Raw genomic sequence first — 24122 nt, forward strand, 5'->3', positions numbered from 1 at the left:
AAGTGCCTGGTACATAACAGGTGACTGATAAATATTGGTTTAATGACGATCAAGATTATCTCAGATTTTCCCCTTTTCTTAAACATATAACGATTGTCCACCTGGTTTGATACCGCATGGTGACCTTAAGCTTGGACACGTGCTTTGGCTTTTCTCAACTTCAGCTCTCATAAAAAAAGCAGGAATAACATCTGCCCTATCTACCTCGTGTGCTGTGAGGATCAGATGATAAATGTGAAAGCTCTCATGAAGTGCAGAGTACTACACTAGACCATGACAGTGAAACTGCTCACTCATTTTAAAGAGGATGGAAAGGAAGCCCAGAAAAATTAAGTGGCGTCAAGTATTACATGGTATGTAAATGCATTGATTTCTAGCAGATAAAATACCGAAACAACACTTTTTTTTTTTTTAATTTTTTTTTTTCAACGTTTATTTATTTTTCGGACAGAGAGAGACAGAGCATGAATGGGGGAGGGGCAGAGAGAGAGGCAGACACAGAATCGGAAACAGGCTCCAGGCTCTGAGCCATCAGCCCAGAGCCCGACGCGGGGCTCGAACTCACGGACCGTGAGATCGTGACCTGGCTGAAGTCGGACGCTTAACCGACTGCGCCACCCAGGCGCCCCGCGAAACAACACTTTTAAGAGAGGGAGAGGTGTTGAACAAAATTGGGAAAACCTAGTTTGGTTTTTTTTTTAAGGTTTTTTTCTCTATTGTCTGGCTTTGAGGATTTTAAATGAACTCCATAGCAGCCTTGTCTGTTCTTCAGTCCTTGCCTGTAGTCTATAGTTTATATACTACATGAACTGCCTTCAAACATAGTATTGCTTAAAATCTGTTTTTTAACTGGATACTTTCCTGAAATTCTGTTCAAATCAATTTCTGCAAGTTATTTTAAATTTCAATGACTACAAAATTATGTTAGAATGTAATGGACATGTCTTGACCTTTTAAGCATTTGGGGCTTTTTGCAGGACTATAAACTCTGGAGTTAGGCACCCAGGTTGGAATCCCACCTCTCACTTACCACAAGTGACTCTGATCAATCACTCAACTATGCAGAACTCAGTTCCCTCACCTGAAATACAGCACTAATAAAAATCTATCTCACAAGATTGTCGGGAAGTCAGTGAAAGTCATCTGTGTGCAGTGCTTCACACATAGCAAATGTTCCTTCACTATTCATCAGAATCTTCTTAGGCTCTAAGATCCATAAACTGTTCAATGTTTCCTCAGATATATTCTATATTTATCATTCAATAAACATCTGCCTTACTAAAAAGCATTAAAAACATAAAGGTATGAGTTTTTACTGAATAATGATGTTAATTTGTACTTAAAATGATGTTAATTTGCTCTGAAGGGCACCTGGGTGGCTCAGTCAGTTGGGAGGCCGACTTCGGCTCACGTCATGATCTCACAAACTTTGTGAGTTTGAGCCCCACGTCGGGCTCTGTGCTGACAGCTCAGAGACTGGAGCCCGATTCGGACTCTGTGTCTCCCTCTCTCTCTGACCCTCCCCCGCTCACACTCTGTGTCTCTCTCTATCTCAAAAATAAATAGACATTAAAAAAAATTTTTTTTTAAGTTCTGAAGAACATTATCCCACATAACTGAAAAATCAGCTTTACCATGAAATTTGAAATCTGTGAACTTGAAAATCTGAAAAAAAAAAAAAAAAAAAAAAAAAAGACTGCCCCAACTACTTTCCATTATATTCCATTTGAGTCACCATAATCTTTATTTCAAAATAGTGTTTTATTATATAAAAATGTAAAAATCCAGCAAAACCAGAAATACCGGATATATTTTCCTGGGCTTTCACATTTGTTGATTTTTATTCGCAATCTCTTTTTCAGAACAATTTACAACCTCAACCCCATTTGCAGTCTGATTATACAAGTGCTAAATGGCAGAAAGGTCTAGAATAAATACATCAAAAAAAGAGGCAAAGCCGTGAAACTAAGTTGCATGCAACAGGTCTATGCGGGTGAGGGGGACAGTGTCTGGGAGATAAAACAGAGGAAGACAAAGCAATTGGAAGGTTTTAGCTGAAGTTCTTTCAATCATCTTTGTCTTTTGCTCCATGTTTAAGGATGCGCGTGAACTCGATGTAATTGAAATTCCCCTTTTTGTCGATAGGCGCTTCTCTGTACAGCTCGTCCACCTCTTCATCCGTAAACCGGTCTCCCATCGTTGTCAGCAGCTCTCTCAGGTAGTCTTCCTGGATGGTGCCTGGAAGGCAGTAGAAACGGGAGTCACGAACACTTTCTGGCACTGAATGGTTCATTTCTAAGCTAGGTCAGTGTTACAAAATATTTCAGAATATCCACGTTTATGTGAACAAAAGAAACTAGCGAACTAAGGCAATATGTAACTACATCATCTTTGAGAGTTCTTTCATTTTAAAGGCTCAGTTTATAGGTTATAATGCTTACACAATTAATTTGAAGCAAGTGTTTTTCTCTAGAGGAGGAAAACAAAAACCCTCTGTATTTCAGAGATGTAAAGGAAAACAAAAAGGCAGTTTCCCCGAAAAATGGACAGTACCGGCCAAGACCAAATGTGCCAGAGGGGTAGTGTGGTTATGACAAGTCTGGAGACGAAAGCAGGAAGGAGGTTGCAAGGTACATCTGAGGAAGTGTGTGGGTGGCTGAGGAGACGGTTAATGGAAAGGAAAGGGGAAAAGGGGAGGAGTAAGAAAATGTGAATAGCTAGGCTTTACGATTTAAAATGAGAGAGAAAAAAATATTTTAATTGTTCAAGTTAGTTCCCTATAATTTCTGGAGAGACTGACAGTCTCTTGAAGAAGTAGTTTTATTGTCTAAGAAATACTATTCAACAGACAATTCTCCATTTGGCTTTCAGGAAGCTCAGAACCAAATTCAAAGATTAACACCTCAAACCGGGAGCTTTATGACCCACATACCTGTGACCTACCCATTCTCGGTCATACTGTCCTACTATAAATGATAGTTGATTCATTTTTTTTTTAAGTTATATTTTATTAAAAAAAAAAGGGGGGGGTTGCGTCTGTGTGGCTCAGTCGGTTAAGTGTCCGACTTCAGCTCAGGTCATGATTTTGTGGTTTGTGGGTTGAGCCCCATGTTGGGCTCTGTGCTAACAGTGCAGGGTCTACTTGGGATGCTCTCTCTCCCTCTCTCTCTGCCCTGTCTCAACCGCACTCTTTCTCTCTCTCAAAATCAATAAACTTTAATAAATAAAGTTATATTTTACTCGGTTTTTTAATTTCCTAAGAAGTATTTCATATAGTCTGGAATGAGGGTGGGCATGAACAAAGAGCACTCACCAGTTGCTTCTTCATCAAAGCAAGCAAAAGCATTTCTGATGACATCTTCCGGATCTGTGCCGTTTAATTTCTCACCAAACATCGTAAGGAACATGGTGAAATTTATGGGCCCCGGAGCCTCATTCATCATGGCATCAAGGTATGCATCGGTTGGATTCTTCCCTGTAAGATTTTACATTTTAACATTTAAGGACAAAGAACTCATTTCAACACATAATTATTTGTTATTGTTATGCTCCCAGCATATTTTTAAGTTACATCATCATCACATGAAACTATTTTTTCAATTAACTTGCAATAAGGACATTTTAAAAAGACAAATTTTTGACAATGTAAAAAAATCTTTGATACATCATTATAAAAATGTATTGTGGGCTTAGGTTGCATGCTTTTCATTCATTGATACTTTCTGCAACTTTTCCTTCACTATTTTTCATCAAAAACAAGCACCAGAGGGGCGCCTGGGTGGCGCAGTCGGTTAAGCGTCCGACTTCAGCCAGGTCACGATCTCGCGGTCCGTGAGTTCGAGCCCCGCGTCAGGCTCTGGGCTGATGGCTCGGAGCCTGGAGCCTGTTTCCGATTCTGTGTCTCCCTCTCTCTCTGCCCCTCCCCCGTTCATGCTCTGTCTCTCTCTGTCCCAAAAATAAATAAAAACGTTGAAGAAAAAAAAAAATTTTTAAAAAACAAGCACCAGAGGGGCAGCTGCGTGGTTCAGTTAGGCACTGGACTTCTGATTCCAACTCAGGTCAAGATATTATAGTGGTAAGATTGAGCCCTGCATCAGGCTCTGCACTAGACGTGGCACCTGCTTGGGATTCTCTCTTTCTCCCTCTCCCTCTGCCCCTCTGTTGCTTACATGCTAGCACCCTTTCTAAAAACAAACAAACAAACAAACAAAGAAAAACAAGCACCTGAACCCATGAACCAGGCAATGCCACAGTTTTACATCTTGAATGTTGATAACGTTAAAGGTCCATCAGGGCATTTCAATGCCAGTTGTTTAAAAATTTGAAATAATTCATATTTCTTTTTTTAAATGTTTATTTTTGAGAGAGAGGCAGGGAGGACGGGGGACAGAGGATCTGAAGTGGGCTCAGCACTGACAGCAGAGAGCCCGATGTGGGGCTTGAACTCAGAAACTATGAGATCATGACCTGAACTGAAGTCAGATGCTTAACCCGACTGAGCCACCCAGGCGTCTCGAAATATTCATATTTCCAATTGTGGCACAGTTGCCCATGAATTAGTATTTTCAAAAATTTTATTTATAAGTTGGTCATTTAAGCTAAAACTACTAAGTTGGCTTAGAATCCTGAGCTCATTTTAAACAATAGTATCTATTACTCAGTGGCCAGACATATATGCAAATGCTGTTTACTCATATGGCGGAACTAGTTTAGTATTGCTCATAATGGGAAATCTTAATCTCGGTTCCAACTAAGAAAGCTTCTCCCCATGTAGGGAGATTCCCCTGACCCTTCCTTTGAAGTTAGGAGAAAGTCCCCGGGAAGGGCCAGTCACGGTAGGAATAACAAAGGGCTCCTCTTTGTCCAGGCATTTGTGAGGCCCCCCCCCCCCATGGTATAGGAAAAGTAGCTGTGAAAGAAGGAAGCATCTAGAATTGTGGGTTTCAATACCAGTTCTGCCACTAGCTTTGTTACTTGAGAAAAGGAGGCAGTTGTCTAGGGTTTATTTTTTTGATCTGTAAAATGGACTGGTTAAACTTGGTTTCTGAAAAGTCCCTCCCAACATTGTTTGTAATGATTCTTATGAAAAGAATATCTTAAGTTAGATGTTCATATCTAAGGAGAATATTATACCCAACCAAGTGCTAACAATCAAATCTAGAACTGTGGTTCATACGTAGTTTTCATCCTGGGAGTTTGGGTGAAATATGAATGCCAAGTTGGCATCTGTCTTACTATAGATTACTTGTCTCACTCATTACACCTATTCAACATACCAATACAAAAATTAGCCCAACATTAATTTTAAGATTCACTGAGTAAGTGAAAGGAGCTAAAAAGATCTACTTTTCTACCTTCAAGTTTAATTCAACTCTCTTGCCCCAATTTTTTGGGAAAAAGTCTAACCCAAAGGTGTCAAGAGAACATGGGTACAGGAAAGACACAGGGATTAAAAATGAATTGGTTTAGGCTAAGCACCTATGAACCCATTCAAGGCATCCAATATAATTTGTTGATCTGAAAGATAAATAAATACGTATCTTTAAAGGCATGGGGCTCCCCAAAATGGAAGGCCCCAAAGTCAGCCTCTTACTCTACCATCCCTCACTCATCCAACAAAAATTAACTGAGCATCTATTATGAGAGGGCACAGGTTTGAGTGTTCAATCTTTGTAATACAACTAAGTCCTTCAATTTTCTTCTGTGGCCTTCTTCACTAGTGGCGCGCCCAAAAAGCGTACACTTAGCTATTTTGAGTGTGAAAAGCACTGGGATCCAAACTACCTCCAAGGCAACGACTTAGTTCAGTATCCTGATTCTACTCTCACTCTGACTAAAGAAAATGTTGCAAAATGTTAACTATTGGTGCATCTAGGTAAAGGGTGTATGCGTGTTCATTACACTGTTCTTTCAACTTTTTGCAGGCTTAAAAATTTTCAAAATAGGGACTCCTGGCTAGCTCAGTCAAAAGAGCATTGCACCTTCGGTTTTTTTATTTTTATTTTTTTTGAGCATATACCTCTTGATCTTGGCACCATGAGTTCAAGCCCCACGTTGGGCATACAGATTACTTAAAAATAAAATCTTAAAAAGTGTTTTTTTCAAAATAATATATCAGAAAAAAAAAATAAAATAGAGGAACAAAATTATGTTGTGTTACTAAGAGGAAAAAAAATAACACCCTCATTTTTTGCCCTGTGGCCCCTGTTCTGGCTAACAGTCAAACATAAGAAAATTCCAGAGTGCAGACAGAGCCTAACTGTAGGCTATCTGTGACCTGCACTCCCTTCCCTGCCCAGTCTATAGAGAACTCCTAGGTTTGCCATTTCCAACTGTAAAGTCACTGCTGACTTGGGATAGAACATGGAACACCTTCCCTCCCATCTTTCTTTTTAAGATCACAACAAACAACAAAATCATACAAGGAATAATAAATTAACACCCATAAAACCAAGTAAGGTGCCCAGACAACCAGAGGGCAGTTTATGTTTGCTTTAAATCTTGTTATTTTTACATTTTATTTTCTTCAATTATAAAAAAGTTATAAATAAAATCCTCTTATGACTGGCCAATCCCAACACGGCACTTCCCACCCAGACATCTCTCAATAAGCCTTCGAGGAATACTTACTCATGATGCAAAAAATAATTCAGAAAACACTGAATTATTATTTTGGGGAAGTGGGCATATTAAGGATATAAAAGTCTACCTAGAGAAGCAAGCATATCATGCAAATCTTCCTTGTCAATGAAACCATCTCTGTTCTGATCAATCATGTTGAAGGCCTCTTTGAATTCCTGAATCTGTGACTGGTCAAACATGGCGAACACGTTGGATGTTGCGCGCTGGGGACGCTTCTTGGTGGTCTTGGTCTTTGCCTTTTTGCTCGACATGGTGGCTATTTAATTCTAGAGTTAAAAAGAAGAAACAAAGCAAAGGAGAATGCATAAAACATAAAACAAAAAAGAACCTGTAACACCTAAAAGTTAGCAAGTAAAAATATCTTTTAAAAAGAATATTTATTTCGAGGGAGAGTGACGGGGGGGGGGGGGGGGAGGGTGTGGGGGGGGAGGGGCAGGGAGAGAGCATGGGAGAGAGGGAGAGAGAGAGAGAGAGAGAGAGAGAGAGAGAGACTCCCAAGTAGACTCTGTGCTGATGTAGGGTTTGACCCCACGAACCATGAAATCATGACCTGAGCAGAAATCAAGAGTCAGATGCTTAACCAACTGAGCCACCCAGGCACCCCAGTGAGTAAAAATAGGTTACTGTAGAATTATTACTTCAATTGGGTAAGAATACATATACATTTAAGCTTTATTTCCAATGTGACAGTTAAATGGCTAGGAAAAAAGCAGTTTTGAAAATTTTAAGAAACAGAAATCATTATATAGGTTGTCCCCAAATTCCATGAAACCCATTTTTATTGAGTGGAAATTAGTTTAAAAATACATACAATAGCCAGCATTTACTGAGTAGCTTACTATGTGCCAAGCACCGTTAAGAGGGTTTGGGGCTCTCCTAAAGAGAAATGCTCCAAAGCTGACATTTTACTTTTTACAAGGACTGTCCCATTGAATCCTCATAACAATCCTATACAATAGGCACTCTTCTTTTTACTCCATTTTACTACCAATGTTGCATAAACTCTCTGAGCCTTGGTTTTTCAAAACAGTGTGGAAACCAGGGAAGCTCACTCGATCTTCAGTTTTACAGCAAAACACAGCCTCTAGTTCAGTGCAAGTGAGACTTAAATGAGAGGACATTTGTAGAGACTAGTATAGTCACTGTATGGTACATGTTCAAAGGCTCTCATCTTTAAAAAATTATCAAAAGCTACTCTTTTTTCATTGCTTTTTAAAAGTCATCTCTATGCCCAACGCGAAGCTCGAACTCAGGACCCTAAGATCAAGAGTCACATGCTCTACTGACTGAGCCAGCCAGGCATCCCAAAACCTACGACTCAATCTTGCATCCCTTCCTTTGACATTTCCCCTTTCCTTTGACAAAACTTTTAGAATACCAGTGTAATACTCAACTATTTTTCATTTTCTCATCTTTTCAATCACTCCTCAATTCTCTGTAATATGGCTTTGGTGGCAGCCTCCAACACTCTATTGAAAGCCACTAATAATTTAAAGTCTTTTTTTTTTTTAAATGTTTGTTTATTTTTGACAGAGAGAGGCAGAGCATGAGTGGGGGAGGGGCAGAGAGAGACAGAGACACAGAATCTGAAGCAGGCTCCAGGCTCTGAGCTCTCAGCACAGAGCCCAATGCGGGGCTTGAGTTCATAACCTGAGCTGAAGTCGGACGTTTAGCTGACTGAGCCACCCAAGCACCCCATAAATGTCAAATAGAATAAACACATTTCATTCCATTTTTTATTTGCAGTTTCAAATAATGTAGATAAACGCAACACAAAAATACTATCAGCTTTGGGATTAGAAAGTCCTGAGTTCAAATCTCAGCTCCACCATTACTAGCTACATATTATCTTGGAAAACCCAGAGGCACCAGAGCCATTTTTCAATCCAATGTCTTATTCCATCTTCACAATTGCCCTATGAGATAGGTATTATTTAGGTTAAAATATAAAATCAATGGCCCTGTGTAGTAAACAATTTTGCTCAAAGAGAGTCTTGGCCTTTTCCCTCTGCTTCTGGGAGGTAATCTCTAAGCCTGTGGAATGTCCTGCTGATATCAGGGTCTTGGGTCATATCAGACAGCCTAATAATGTAATTTATTGTGGGGGCGTTGGGTCATGTGTTATCAGTTTGACCACTCAAGGGGCTGGAGACTGAGGTCAGCCACAGAGCTGCTGACAGTATTTATGTGATAGAGCCCCAGTAAAAACTATGGATATCAGAGATCAAGTAAGCCTTCCTAGTTGGCAATACACCATGCATATTGTCACATCTTATTGCCAGGAGGGGTCAACACTGTCCAAGGAAGAGGACAACTGGGGGCTCTGCATTTGGAACCCTCCTGGACTATGCAACATACATCTCTTCCCTTGGCTGATTTCAATCTGAACCCTTTTACTGTAATAAACCATAACTAACAGTATAACAGCTTTTAATGAGTTCTGTGAATCCTAGCAAAATTTGGGGACCCAAACTTGCAACCGGTGTCAGAAATGAGGGTGGTCTTGGGGACTGTTCTCTAATTCTGTAGCCCCATAGTGTGAAACCAGATGACTAGATGGGACAATGGCTGACCAAGGCAATTTTGGACCTGGGTCTCTAGGACTTTTAGTCTTAGACTTAATTTTTTTGGTACTGTTTTTAAGATTGTAATCTCTACACTCAATGTGGGGCTTGAATTCACAACCCTGAGATCAAGAGTTGCATGCTCGAGTCTTGGACTTTTAATCTACATTGTTTACTTTTCTTTTCAATTCAAAAAAATACACCACTGGGTATTCTAAAGCTTGGCTTAGTGGTGCAGGTTGAAGTACATCAGCCTTAGAGTTTCTCATTCTAACATTCCAACTCCTTCCCTACCCCACATACTTGTCCTGAATAAATGTTAATTTTCTCTTCTGTCCTATAACTTAGCTTATTTCAGCTTAGTTATATTGAAGGTTAGAGACAGAATGTGGTCCACCAGCAAGGCACTTGACTATGCTTTAATTCTTCTTCCCATTCCAAAACTGTTGGATTAACATTTTTTCATGCTAAAAATCCTAAGATTCTATTTCTTCAAGTCATAGTATGTACATAAGACAGTAAATAGGAAGGCAAGAATTAGTTCTCTCAGTATCCACAAATTATGTTTGTAATAGTCACTGAGAAAAAACTCCCAAAGAGTAAATTTTTATTTAAAAAAAAATTGGTTGTGTCATGCTAACCTTACAGCTACCCAAAATATTTAAGCATTTCTGAAGCTTATTTGGAGTTCAGGAAGCTGCTGCCAAGATGAGATTAAACACGCAAAATTTTTTTATTAGGGGAAATGCCTGTGAGAGAGAATGGGGAAGTAACCAACAAGGCTGGAAAAGCCCTTAGATAGTGAGCCAAGTCTGACCCCTAGAGTGAAGGAAACAGGGAAGGAAAGCGAAAGACAAGAGCAATTCACTAAATGACCCTAATCAAAATATGTTACAGAGCAGATAATAGGCTCAATATAACACCACAGTTTCTTTTAAAAGTTTTTTGTTTTTTTTTTCTTCTTCCTGGGGCGCCTGGGTGGTTCAGTCAGTTAAGCATCCGACTTTGGCTTGGGTCATTATCTCACGGTTCGTGGGTTCAAGCCCCACATCACGCTCTGTGCTGACAGCTCGGAGCCTGGAGCCTGCTTTAGATTCTGTGTCTCCCTCTCTCTCTGCTTCTCTCTCAAAAATAAACATTAAAAAAAATTAAAAAAATTTTTCATTACTTCATGTTAAAATAGTACACATTTATACACATATAAGGTACCTATAGACACTACACACATACGCACATAAAATATGAGCTGATAATAAAATATCTGCTGAAGAGTGAAGCCAAGTTGTAGCAAAACAATCAATCTCAAAAGAACTCTACCCCCAAAAGAAACTACATTCCTCTTTCTCCTTTTCTTCTGAGATAAGTATCTTGGCTTTCTCTACTTTCTCACTTCCCACTCACTCTCAACCCACCACAATCTGGCTTTTCTCCCCTCTACTGCAACTGCTTTCAAACTGCCAAATCCAGTCTAACTCATTGGATCCCTCTGCTGTCTCTGACACCATTTTATCCCTCTTGGCCTTGGTGAACAGTAACAGTAGAAATGAACTGTCCAAAATGGAAAGAGAATGCAAGGTTCCCAACTTTGTATACCTTCCACTCCTGATGAAGTAACATGGGGCAAGCTGAGGGCAAAGTGCAGGCCAACAGCTCCCCCCCACCCCCCACCCAGGTGGGACATGTATGATACTCCTTGGACACTCCAGGCTACCCAAAACCAGGAAAGGACAAAAAACCCAAAAATAAACAAACAAAAAACACCCAAATGGTTAAACTGATAAAAGTCCCCACTAGTTTACCAGAAAAAGGCAATCCCATCATAGCCTGAAGTCCAGGAACTCCCTGCGACTTAATGTTAATGCTTTGCTAGAGGGAAAAACAACCTTAGGTTGACAATAATAGCTAGGCCTCCAGTAAGTCTTTAGTATGTGAAAGTCTCTTTGGAAACTCCCTCTACCCCAGCTCCATAAACCCATAACCCCCCACACTTACAATGCACAGGCCCTGTCCCCATGCCTTAATAAAATCACCTTTTTGCACCAAAGACTTCAAGAATTTTTTCTTGTCCATTGGCTCCGGACCTCACAAACCCCACCCCAAAACCTCATCACTCTCAGGAGGGATACTCGTAAATGTTATACTGGAGAGGTTCATTTATGTTAAATACTTGGTTGACTTGGTGATACCAACGTACTCTTCTCTCAGTTCTTTCTATGATTGGTCCTCTTCCATTTTCTTGTCAGGCTCTTATCTTCTCCACTCACCTAGGTATTCATGTTTCCCAATATTCTAGCAGTCCATGGCTTATTAAAATTCTTTCCATTCTGCTTTCCTTGGATGATCTCATCAACTCTCACTGGTCTGACAACATTCAATGGCTCCCAAATCTGTATGTATCACCAGGCCTGACCTTTCCCTTGGCTACAGACTCCAACGTCCAACTGCTTATGAAAGGCACTCATTTGGACATCCCACAGACACTCATAATCAATGTGTTGAAAAGTGAATTCATTATCTTCCCACTTCTAAATTGTCTTAGTTTTCTGTCATTTACCTACTCACCAAGCCAAAAACTTAGGAATCATCCCCAACTCATCCCTCTTCCTGATGAATCAAGCCCTACCTCTTAAATATTTCTCAGATTTGCTCATCTTCCTCTTTCCTCTCCCACCACCCTAAACGGGACTTCATTATCTCTGTGTAGAATATTTCTATGTCGGGGTGCTGTGTGGCTTAGTCAGTTAAGCGTCTGACTCTTGGTTTCAGCTCAGGTCATGATATTGGTTGCGTGAGTTCTAGCCCCATGTCGGGCTCTGCTGGTAGTGCGGAGCTTTCTTGGGATTCTCTCTCTGCCCCTCCCCAACTCATACTGTCTCTGCCTCTGTCAAATAAATAAACTTAAAAAAATATATATTTCTATGGCCAACTAACCTATCTTCTTGCTTCTTCATCCCTCTAAACTGCCCTTTAAATTCCAGCCAGTGGTGTCTAACACATGAATATGAATATGACCTTATCTTTCCCTTAAAAATCTTTGGCTGTCCACTGCATACAGTACAGAATACAAGTTCTTAAGCATGGTACACAAGGTCCTCCTTTCCATACTCTAGAATGACCTTTCCAGCCTTATCTCTAGCCATTCTCTGCTTTGTACTTTTCCTTCAGTAACACCAAACTGCTTGTATGTGTCCACGGCACCACGCAGTTTGTTACCTTATATATTTTTGTTCTTGCTACTTTTCCAGCCCCAAATGCTTTAAGACCAAGGAGAAAATTAAAGGTCTACTCAACTTATGGCTCCATTCCATTTATTGAGTGACTCATGCTAGGCACATTATGTGCATTAAACTTAACACACCTGCTTCACAAATGTAGAAACTGAAGATCAAAGCAATTAAATAACTTTCCCAAGGTCACCTAGTGGCAGACCTGGGAGCCAAGCCCCATTTATTGAAGGCTATTTCTAACTTTGTATTTTTCACTTTGTACTAAATATTCTTTTAGATATTTTTAGTTTACCACAATTTTTTTTAAGTTTATTTATTTATTTGAGAGAGGGAGAGAGAGAACCCCAAGCAGGCTCCATGCTCAGCCTGACACAGAACCTGATTTCGCCATAGCAAGATCACCAGCTGGGCAGATATCAAGAGTCAGATGCTTAAGTGACTGAGACACCCAGGTGCCCCTTGAACTTACCACAAAATATAAAAAACTTTCAGTATGACCAATGCAATCTAACACTGACTTCTGAGCAGTGACTTTCCTCTGAATTCAAATCCTTGAGTTTTCCAATAAATTCAGACGATACTGGAGAAACCAATATACAGGACAGAATTGCACAGTGAAATGGGAACTGCAATGTAGGTTTAAACAAGTGACAATATTTCCTGTCAGTCATGGTCTTGGTTTGACATCATAGGTAAGGCTTGAAACCTTTATCTAGGACTGCCAAGTTAATGTTCAACTTATAAATGTTAAGCAGGAAACAACAACCAAACTCCACTCTTAAACTGTAATTACAAAAAAAAAAAAAAAGCAGCAAAAAAATCCCCTCATATCAACCAGCATGTAATTTAATGAAGAACCATCAACAGCAGTAAATACTTCTCACTTCCTCTTTAAATATGTCATTATTTTTGTAAATTTCTCATATAGAGTGAACTAAAGGTGTATGTAGTGTTCACAGAACTTATAAGGGTTGGGATACAGGAACACTGGTATATGTGGCTGTGGTGTCAACATATTTAGATAATGATCTAAATGTCTGCAAAATCACCTGCGATACTGTTGTGTAAATCAAAACTTGGGCATGATAATCACTACTAATAAGCAGAAATTGCTTGTGAACTTTATCCTGCCTATATGACTTTATTGGCTTTTATGAAGCATATTCTGTCAGCTACCTAGGACTTCCTTGACATTCCTTTAAGGGTTCCTTCTTTATATCCTAAGTCAGTTAGGGGCTGTCGCCATATGACAAGTAAATCTGTCTCTCACAACAGTTAACCTTCTGGTTTCAATATTGGCTGCACATTAGAATCACCCTGGAAGTTTAAAAAGAACTGATGCCCAAGTCCTAGTTTGGTCTAACTGAAACTGAATGATGATGGGTGGTGCCCAGGAATTTGTAATTAAAAAAAATGCATCAGGTGATTCCATTCAGGAGGGTTGAGAACCAATGAGTTAGCCATTTACAAGGCACTGGTTATTTACGCATCGAGTTTCTTTTAGTTCTTTTAAAACTTAGTCATGTCTTAATGGAGATGCTAGAGAGCTGGACACTAATTCTAGTTCTGTCATTCACAAGTTAGTTACATGACCTTTGGTCATTTTAGCTTTCCTGGGCCTCACTTTCCTCATCTATAAAATAAAATAAGTAGATCAGAAGTCACAAACTGGCAGCTGCCACACTATATGCAGTCCGCAGGGAGGTTCACTTACTTCTCCCAGGGATGATCTTTTTAAATGCCTTCTTCAGTAACTGAGTTAGCCTGCCAACATTGTAAAAAACTTAAGTTTACTTTAATAAAAACAACTTTCAGATGTCTTGAAAAACTGTATGATAAAGAATCAATTGACCAGCATTTGTAAGTTCCTGTAGATAATGAGTATTCAGTGAGGAATCCCCACTACTCCCTACATCTTCCTGTCACAGTTGGTATTTGTTTATGTGATGGCCTGGCCTCTGAGAGCATCTGAACTTGTTCCTTGGCTACGGTGGTAGCCAAACTTCAAGACGGGCCTCCACATTTCTCATGCCCTTGCGCAGTCCCCACCAACAGTGGAAAGGGTTGACCTGTGAAAAGAGGTAAAATAATTTTCCTTCCACCCTTTTGAGTTCTTGGCTGCCACTTCTGTAATTACATATTCACAAGAAAACAGTTTACTAACATGTGTAACAGCAGAGATACCCAGGGAAAAGCCAACTCAGAAAGGTAGCTTAGAACTCAGTCTAAAAAAAATTTTTTTTTAAATGAAAATAACTCAGCTTAAATATCATCTTCAGCTGAAGACAAAGAAGACAGGTGTGTGTGAGGGGAAGAGGCTAGTGACGGAAGGTTACCAGGAAAAGCAAGCAAACAGGGTAAGGCTTGTTAGGTAGATTTAATCAGGGCTTTCTCTGCTGATAAGAGGCTAACGTTGTCTCCTGAGAGTAACCTTTGTCCTTCCTGGTAGACAGGGGAGGAAGGACACCTATGCAAATTTATGCCCTGCTTTTAGGTAAATAGGAGGACAGAGAGCTTTTCTTGTGTCTGGTTCTTCAGCTGCCAATACCAACTTATCAGCCATATGAGTCAGCCATCTTGGAGACTGGTCTTCCTTCAGATGACTGCAAACCTGGCTGACATCTGGATTGCAACCTTATGAGACTCAGAACCAGTAGCTCAGCTGCCTTGGAATACCAGATCCTCAGAAACTATTGCTTTTTTAAGGTGCTGAGTTTGAGATAATTTGTTATATAGTACTAGAAAACTAAAAAAAGCCACTGTGTTTCCTTGACCTCTTTAATATTAAAATAGGAAAATGCCTTTATTTCAGAATTATGGCCATAGTCAAGTTTACATTGGATATGGAACTTTCTATTCCTGGTTAGAAAATTTTAATTCCTTCTATTCAATTTCTCCAAGTTCTGTGGGTTCCTTTTTTTTTTTTTTTTTTTTTTAAGGAATCTCTATACCCAACACGGGGCTCGAACCTACAACCCTGAGATCAAGAGTCACATGCTCTACCAAGCCAACCAGGCACTCCTAACTTTTGGCATTTAAAAAATATTTCTCTAGTAATTTAACCATTGCATCTAGATTTAAAAAAATTTTTTTTTTCAACGTTTATTTATTTTTGGGACAGAGAGAGACAGAGCATGAACGGGGGAGGGGCAGAGAGAGAGGGAGACACAGAATCGGAAACGGGCTCCAGGCTCTGAGCCATCAGCCCAGAGCCTGACATGGGGCTCGAACTCACGGACCGCGAGATCGTGACCTGGCTGAAGTCGGACGCTTAACCGACTGCGCCACTCAGGCGCCCCTAGATTTTTAAATGTTAGCTCACAATTACTCATAATACTATTTACTTTAAATTTATTTAAAAAAAAATTTTTTTAATGTTTATTTACTTTTGGGAGAGAGAGAGACACAGAGAGCATGAGCACGGGAGGGGCAGACAGAGGGAGATACAGAACTGGAAGCAGGCTTCAGGCTCCTCACTGTCAACAGAGCCTGATGTGGGGCTTGAACTCATGAACTGTGAGATCATGACCTGAGCTGAAGTCGGAGGCCGAACTGACTGAGCCACCCAGGCACCCTGGAAGTTTCTTTATTTTTAAATAATTGCTATCCCCAACGTGGGGCTTGAGCTCATGACCCCCTGAGATCAAGAGTTGCATGCTCTGACTGAGCCAGCCAGGCACCCCTTCTATGGGTTCCTCTTTTAACTTCAATAGAATCAGCACTTCCTCAACATTCCCATCAACACTATCCTGTTCTTCTGATTCCTATGCTGTTTTGCTAGTTCTTGTTTCCTAATTGCAGTTTCCTGAAAAGCTCTATCTTTGAACTATTGTGCTTTTCTCAGGTACTGGTCAAAAAACCAAAATGAGGTAATTGGGGGAACACCTGGGCGGTTCAGTGGGTTAAGCATCTGACCCCTGATCTCAGTTCAGGTCTTGATCTCAAGGTTGTTTGGGCTCCCGGCTGGGCGTGAAGCCTACTTTACAAAAAGAAAAAAAAAAAAGAGGTAACTGGGGAGGAAGGAGAAGATGGTTTTGTGAGCAAAAGGATGATGAAGAGTTCAAGTTTTAGCCAAGCTACAGGACAATGGTAGTGGAGACACTTAGGGTCAGGATACTTAGGGGGTCTCCTTTTAGCCAGACCAATTTGTAAGCAGAGGCAGAAGGTGAGACCTGACAGTAAATGCAGAAGACCAGAGAGCAGTTCTGCTAAAAGCTAAAGTCATTTCCAATTCAATTCTCATGCTCACCAAGGTCTAACAAAATCTTTAGAAATTTCTCATGGATTCCCATGGTCATTATTGTAGTCAAGACTAATGTTGGTGCTAATTAGGAGGATCAAATGACTGGATACATGAGCAACGGTCTGAAAACAGTAATCATAAGGGGGAATTTAGTATATAATCAAGCTAGAATAGTCCACAAAATTAAGCTCATATACTTAATGACATATCATTGTTTTTATGCTACATATTTAGGCAAATATGTAATCAGTTCTATAAATTATTACATGTATTTTTTTAAAGAGCCAAACACAATTTTTACAGCTTTCCTCTTAGTACCAGCTAAACTTTCCCCATAGCATACATATTTTAGTATTTACCACACATGTTATAATGCTGTCATTTTTTAATTATGGGTTTTATGATCATGCCCAGTTGGCAGTAAACATTCCATCCCCTGAACACCCATATCATTTTGTTTTATTGCAGTGAAATGTATATATGGTGAAATGCACAGATCTTAAAAATGAGTTTTTGTAAATGTGAACACTTATCTAACCACCATCCCAATCAAGTTATAAATGTTAACATCACTCCAGAAAGTTCCTTCCAAGTCAATGACCTTCTCCCAGAGGCAACCATTGCTCAGATTTCTATAAACCAGAAATTTATTAATTTAACCATAAATTCATTCTGTCTTTGAAATTCTTATAAATGGAATTATACAGTGTATATTCTATATGCCTCACTTCTTTCACTATCTCAAATATCTTTCACTCAAAATCTCAATTTTTGAGATTCATCTATCTTGTTGCATTTATCTGTGATTTATTCTTTTTTTACTGCCCAGTAATATTTTCTTGCCATGCCATTCACCTATATATTTTTATGGCATTTAGCCTTTTTTACCTTGGATTGTGTGGTATAGTAGACTGCCTTACACTTGGCATGTGCTCCATAAATATTTGTAGAGCAAATACATACATATGCTTCCTTCCTATCACAAACAGAATTACATATACCTATATTCATTATAAAGTAGATCCTGGATCTTACTCCTAAAATAAATCTTTTCTCTATGATTTACCCATGGTTCAGCATAAACTCCACTGGACTTTTCCTCAAGAGATCCTCAACAAAACTTACCAGTTACCCCCTGTTCCACACCTGGAAGAAACAATGCTAATAACAGACAATAATTGAGTGCTAAGTATGTGCTAGGCACTGGTCTAAGCATTTCACATGTATTAACATATTTAATCCTCACAACTTATGATATAAGCGCTATTATCTCCATTTCTCAGAAGAGAGAATTAGGGCAAAGAGAATAAACAATTTGTGCCTGCAGCCACACAGCTAGAAAATGGTAGAGTTTATTTTAAAGTTTATTTATTTTGAGAGAGAGAGAGAGAGACAGAGAGAGTGCAAGTGGGGAAGAGGCAGAGAGAGTGAGAGAAAGAGAGCGAGAGCGAGAGCGAGAGCGAGAGCGAGAGAGAGAGAGAGAGAGAGAGAGAGAGTGAGTGTGTCCCAAGCAGGCTCCAAGCTATCAGCGCAGAGCCTGACAGCAAGGCTCGAACTAAGGAACTGTGAGATCATGACGTGAGCCAAAATCAAGAGTCAGATGCCTGATTGAGCCACCCAAGCACCTGGAAAATGGTAGAGTTTAAATTCAGGATCTGTACTCAGGAAGTCTAGCTCCAGAGCTGTACCACTAGCCCGTTTCTCCTATATCTAGACAGCTCAAATTCTCTGTCATGAAAACATGGGTAGCTAGCTGGGGGTAACAAGCAATGCCACCACACAGCAAAGATGCAGAGTAAGGAAGATCCCAACGCTGCTGGCAAGGAAAAGCATCCCTAGGTACTTGGCGTCTTTGAATCCTAGAAGAGAGGGACAATCAGCCCCATTTATGGGCTCTAAGTCCTCTTATCTTTCCTAATCCCACAACCCTCACCTGGGGATCTGTCCTTCAGAAGTTTCAGTCTATCCTGTCGAAACTCAGTCTCATTAAAGCATAAACAAACATCAAGCCATCCAATATAGAAGCTGTTTCATTCAACAGTGCCTGAACAAACAAAAAGCTGTGCACTTAGTTATGAGGCCCAGTGGGGTCCACCTAATGCTTACAAAGAAAATGAGAGGCACACGTGAGTCCTTCAAGTGACCTTGGGCAAATTATCTCGCTTCTCTGGGTTTCAATTTCCTCAATTATAAAATGAAAGATAATCTATAAGACAAGTCATCTATTTCACAAGATAATCTTTAAGGTTCTTTTCAATTCTAAAATGCTATGATTCTTCTCTTACGAAAAGACCATTTCAAATCCATCTTAAACAAAGGCTGCCAAACTAATTTTCTAAGCACCCCTTTCTTCATATTACTCCCTTAGTAATGAATCCAAAATGACTGCCTAATGCCTCTTACATAATCTGTTATTTCTGGCCAAGTTTTCAAGACATCCATAAAAACGTCTCACTTACCTACCTATCTACCCTTATACCCACCTATTACTCATTATAGTTCTTGTTCCATTCAGGCTGGTCTCCCCACTGTCTCCTTTTCACCCAACACAATTCCCACCTTTTGAGATTTTCCTCTTGTTACCTCCTACCACAGATCCTGCCAGAAACACTTCAGTTCTACCTCCTAGAGCTGAATTTAAGGTCTTCAAGGAGGTTACGATTTTTTTCTTCAGAAATCTTTCTTGACTTGTGATTTGTCCTTTTCTTCCATCAACACGCATGACCTGAATCTTTACAAGATGCAAGACACAGTGAGAGTTACAACTCCTATGGGCATCGTTCCATTTTAGCCTGTACCAACCATGCACTCCGGTACAGGTTCTCTTAACAGTTTCCGTGGACACTTCACCTAATGCAAAGAAGCACGCACCACTAGACTCCTGCACCCACCAAAGCATCCAGCCCTGTGTGCGGCACAGAGCAGGTGCTGGCAGCGGGGCCGCGGGGAGGTCGGAGGCACCAGGTGTGTGAAGTCACCCGGGTGACGCAGGGCCGGTCTACGCGCTGCCCGGTACCCAGCCACCTCTTCCAGCAGGGCGTCTCCTTAGCCCGGCTTCATTCGCCCTGGCGCTGCCCAGCCTCTCAACGTTCAGGCCCAGGCCCGGCCGCTGCCAGGGCCTCTTCATCAACCCTCTTCGCCCAGCCCAACAGGTTCCGAAGCCCCCGGTCCCCGGCGTCCGGGTCTATTGGGGCGGGGTCCCGGCGGCGGGCGCGAGGCTGGAAGGGAGGGGGCCAGGGGGGAGGCCCGAGGGATGTCGCGCGCCGGGGCGAGCGCCACTCACCGCCGCCAGACACCAGAGCCCGGTCTGCCCTGCGCGAGACGACGAGCGACGGCGACGATCGCTCGGCTGTGGTACTACAGTGGCGGCGCCCGGCACTTCCTGCCTCGAGAAGTGGACCGGAAAGCGCACCGGAAGGCGCGGCGAGATCCAACTCGGGACGGGGGGATGCAAGAGGGGTTCTCGCTCAGGACCGAGCGAAGCCCGCTGTGTCGGCCGAGGAGCGAGGCTGCGGCCGAAGAACACAGCCTGGGCTTTAGTTGTCTTCTGTGGCCTGTTGCATCGGCTGCTGCATCCCCTCCTGCGTGCGGCTGTAGCTCCGCGGCCCGCCCTCCTCCCCCGCCTTATGCGGCGGGTTCCCGCGGCCCTTCCGCATTCCTGGGCTGCAGGGCGCCGGGCCGGGCTTGGAATTTGACCCGGTGGGGTGGGGCGTGGCGCGGTTCCCCAGGATTTGGGGGGTCCCGGGTGCCGAAGGCCTCCCACCCTGGGCTCCCACAGTTGGCACATGAAAATACAGCTCGCGTAGTTCCCTATGAACTTGAAGTAAAATAACTAATTAGGGTGCGTCCCGCGTAATACTGCAGAAGGTAAGAGGGCGGCGGCGGGGCGGACTCCTGCCTGCTGGAAAACCCTTTCTTTTTCAACGGAGCTCCAGCCAGAGTTCTATCATTTAGCCTTCAAATTATAAGGTTTATGGCCTTACAGACCACGGCTAGCCTATAACTGTTTCATTCTCCATACAACCACAAGAAAGTTTTGCTCAAAATGTTTTTTGCTTTCCTTGGGTCAACAGATGAGAGAATTAACGCGCACACACATTTATAAAATGCTCTTCGTCAAAACAGGAAACCACGAAGCTACATTACACAAGTTTGTGCCTATAACCTTCACTTCCCTCATTCTAATATAGATGAATGCCACTATTTCTGGGTAATGGAGGATAAGCCAATAGCAAACCTTTATTGAGCACTTGTTACTGCCTGAAAGTGTGCCAGATGCTGGGGAGAGGAATAATAGTCTTTTATATTCTAGAAATCTTTGATCAGAAATTCCTAGATATTAGGAACCATGTGTTCAGCACTCTATAGCAGTTCTTAAACAGCAGCGTGTGTAAGCAAAACCTGGAGGGCTTAGTAAAAGATTCTTGAGCCCCAACCCCAGATACTCAGATTCAATAGGTCAAAGGCGAGGCGATAATTTGCATTTCTAGTAAATACAAATTTACTAGATGCTGGGGGATGCTGATGCTGTGGTCTTGATCTGAGTAACATTGCTCAAGGTCGAGATAATTAGGGAATGCATTTTCTCAGAATTTGAAAAGCAATTTCTGAAATGTCACACCTGATTCTAAAATAATGACCCTTTCTCTTGGCTGCAATCTGCTCTTTGGTCCAATAGTATAATTTTTTAACACTCCAAATCAAGAGTTTGGCTTCTTTAGGTCTTTGTCATAGAGCCCTTCAAATATGGTCTACTACCATCCCATAAGCCCTCATCTTTGCCAGCTTAGTTAAGATCATAGCTGAGGGACTCTGACTGCACTTTGACTTTGATCTCCATATTTGTTTATAGAACTGCTTTCCAATACAATAGTCACCAACCACACGTGGCTATTTAAATTTAAATTAAAAACTCACTTCCTCAGTTATATTAGACATGTTTCAAGTGCTCAATAGCCATATGTGGCTAATGTCCTTATTGGAAAGCAGAGACCATTTCTATCATCACAGAAAGTTGTACTGAAAAGCTCTGTTCATAAAATAATTCTAGGGTATATTGTTCTTTAGATTCAAAAGAAAAACAATATTTATTAACGAAAAGCCAATTATCTAAATATCTAGCTCTTGGGTTATGGCTAATTAAGGCAAATCCTTTTCAAAGATAACTGTGGTCATTAAAAAGAATGGTTACAAATAAAGGTGGCTATGCCAAAACATGAAAAATAATTTAAGCTATGTTAAACTAAAAACAAGGTGTATGTTCATTACAACTATAAAATGTATGTGGATAATAAGACATGGCACTACTTGTGAGTAGGGAGATAGACATCTAGTGTAAAGGATACAGGGACTTAAAAAAATTTAAAAAAAAGAAGGGGGGGTGGCTGGGTGGCTCAGTCAGTTAAGTGTCAACTTCGGCTCAAGTCATGATCTCTCAGTTTGTGGGTTTTAGCCCTGCGTCAGGCTCTGTACTGACAGCTCAGAGCCTGGAACCTGCTACAGATTTGGTGTCTCCCTCTCTCTGCCCCTCCGCCATTCTCACTCTGTCTCTCTCAAAAATAAACAAACATTAAAAAAAAAACATACAGGGACTTGGAAGTTCAAGAGCAGGTAGAAATGAGAGAAGCAGCATTAGGGAAACTGGGCATTTCTTCCATGTGGGATTAGTTCCAGCAATACTTTCAAGAATAAAAAACCAGGTTTCAGGGAAATCGAGAAATTGTACACTAAAGGAGGACCTAGAAAGACACAAACAAGTCTAATTATTGGATCTACTCAGGAAATCTAAAAAACTACTTGAGCATCTAGTTGGTCCCAGGAAACTGATAGACTTAATGTATATTCTTAGTAAATCCTTATTACCACCTTTTAATATAATAAAATTCTAGTTTGAACTAATTTACTATCAAACAACTATGGACCTTTCTCCTAACCTCAGCCTTTTACTTAATCTCCAACTGCCATTAACTCCTATCGCCTATCCTTTCCTCTTTACAGAGGTAGAAGTATCCATTTTTATTTCTCTAAGGATAATCTTACAATGTGTGATCTAGGTTCTAGCCCTGCCTATCTCTTGGACATAATTCATTTTGTTTCACTGATTGTTTCTTCCAGTTTGTCTTTTTCCTCTGTCTACAAACAGGCTTAAATCTCTAAAGATGAGCCCTTTGATCCTGAACTTCCCTTCAAGCTTCTCTTCATTGCCAAGCTTCAGACCCCCACTGGTAAACAGAACAAGAGTAACTTTTGAATACCTACTGTGTGCCAGACCATTTAGCTTTAGTGTTTCTAATTTTCACAACAGGCTCTAAGGGTACCATTCGTTTTATAGGTGATGAAACTGACACAAGTGACCTGCCCAAGTCTACAAAGTGTGACTCTAAACCCCATACTACTCTTAGTCACAAAAAGTGCTGCATTATATATTAATAGATTATGTTCATATTATGGACCAGTAGCATTACTTCCATTTTACAAATGAATAGAGGTTGAGGGAATCTAATTGACCTAAGGTTATGAAACAATGTAGCAAAAATGGGATTAAAATGTAGATTAGCCTGACCCCGAAACCTAGGCAGTCTACTGTTTCATGCTGCACTATGGATTCTGCATTCGGAACCCTAACAAATCTAGCAAAGGTGACCAATGACTTGATCTAGTGGCCTCCTTTAAACTTTCCTATACTTAACTTTTCTGTGTCTTAACACTATTGACTAACCTCCTCACTCTTGAAACTATTCACTTGGTTTCCACAATACTGTTTTTGTGGCTCTTCTTCTCCAAGCCCTTTTATCATCTTCTATCTGATCCTTAACTTTTCTGCATATTCATGTCTAGGTGTTATACCACTTGTCCCCTCTCTCTTCATACTTTGTAGGAAATGGTTGCCTTTCCTTTCAGAATTTGACTTTACTAGCTTTGCTTTCCTCCTTTTTTATCACAGTAGCACTCATCAATTCCTGCTCGAGTCATAGGCTCCTTGATAAATATTAAATTTGGGCCCTGAAGTCCAAATGGTAATATAATCATAAGCAGGTAGATAAGGATGCAGTAGGTTGGTTTCATGAGAACTTTTGGAATGTAGGACTTCATCATGGAGACTGGTTTTTCAGTCAAATCCACTTTTGGAGATGTTTTAGCTTTTTATTGGCAATTATCTTTGCTTAAAGAAACCCTAGTTACTATGTGGAGAAGCTATTACTTTATTAGAAGACTTATTTCATTCAAGGGAGACCATTCACTGTTCCTAATGGAAGCTGATTCTTTTTTTTTTTCTTTTTAAAAAAATTTTTTTAACGTTAATTTATTTTTGAGACAGAGAGACAGAGCATGAACGGGGGAGGGGCAGAGAGAGAGAGGGAGACACAGAATCGGAAGCAGGCTCCAGGCTCTGAGCCATCAGCCCAGAGCCTGACGCGGGGCTCGAACTCACAGACCGCGAGATCG

At 40.9% G+C, this 24122-nt stretch overlaps 2 protein-coding genes across 2 annotated transcripts in view; one reads left to right on the top strand and one right to left on the bottom strand.

The window, feature by feature from the left end:
* MYOM1 (myomesin 1) overlaps positions 1 to 24122 on the top strand; it is a 207696-nt gene that overhangs the window by 7059 nt on the left and 176515 nt on the right. The window lies entirely within an intron of this gene.
* On the bottom strand, positions 1743 to 20285 carry LOC125149160 (myosin regulatory light chain 12B). The gene is made up of 4 exons (XM_047827910.1): positions 19960 to 20285; positions 6710 to 6908; positions 3314 to 3475; positions 1743 to 2238 (listed from the first exon to the last, which is right to left on the bottom strand). Exons 2-4 carry the CDS (start codon positions 6891 to 6893, stop codon positions 2066 to 2068), a joined length of 519 nt encoding a protein of 172 aa, XP_047683866.1. The 5' UTR covers positions 6894 to 6908; positions 19960 to 20285; the 3' UTR covers positions 1743 to 2065.

Source organism: Prionailurus viverrinus, chromosome D3, assembly GCF_022837055.1.
Source record: "Prionailurus viverrinus isolate Anna chromosome D3, UM_Priviv_1.0, whole genome shotgun sequence".
Classification (NCBI taxonomy): Eukaryota; Metazoa; Chordata; class Mammalia; order Carnivora; family Felidae; genus Prionailurus; species Prionailurus viverrinus.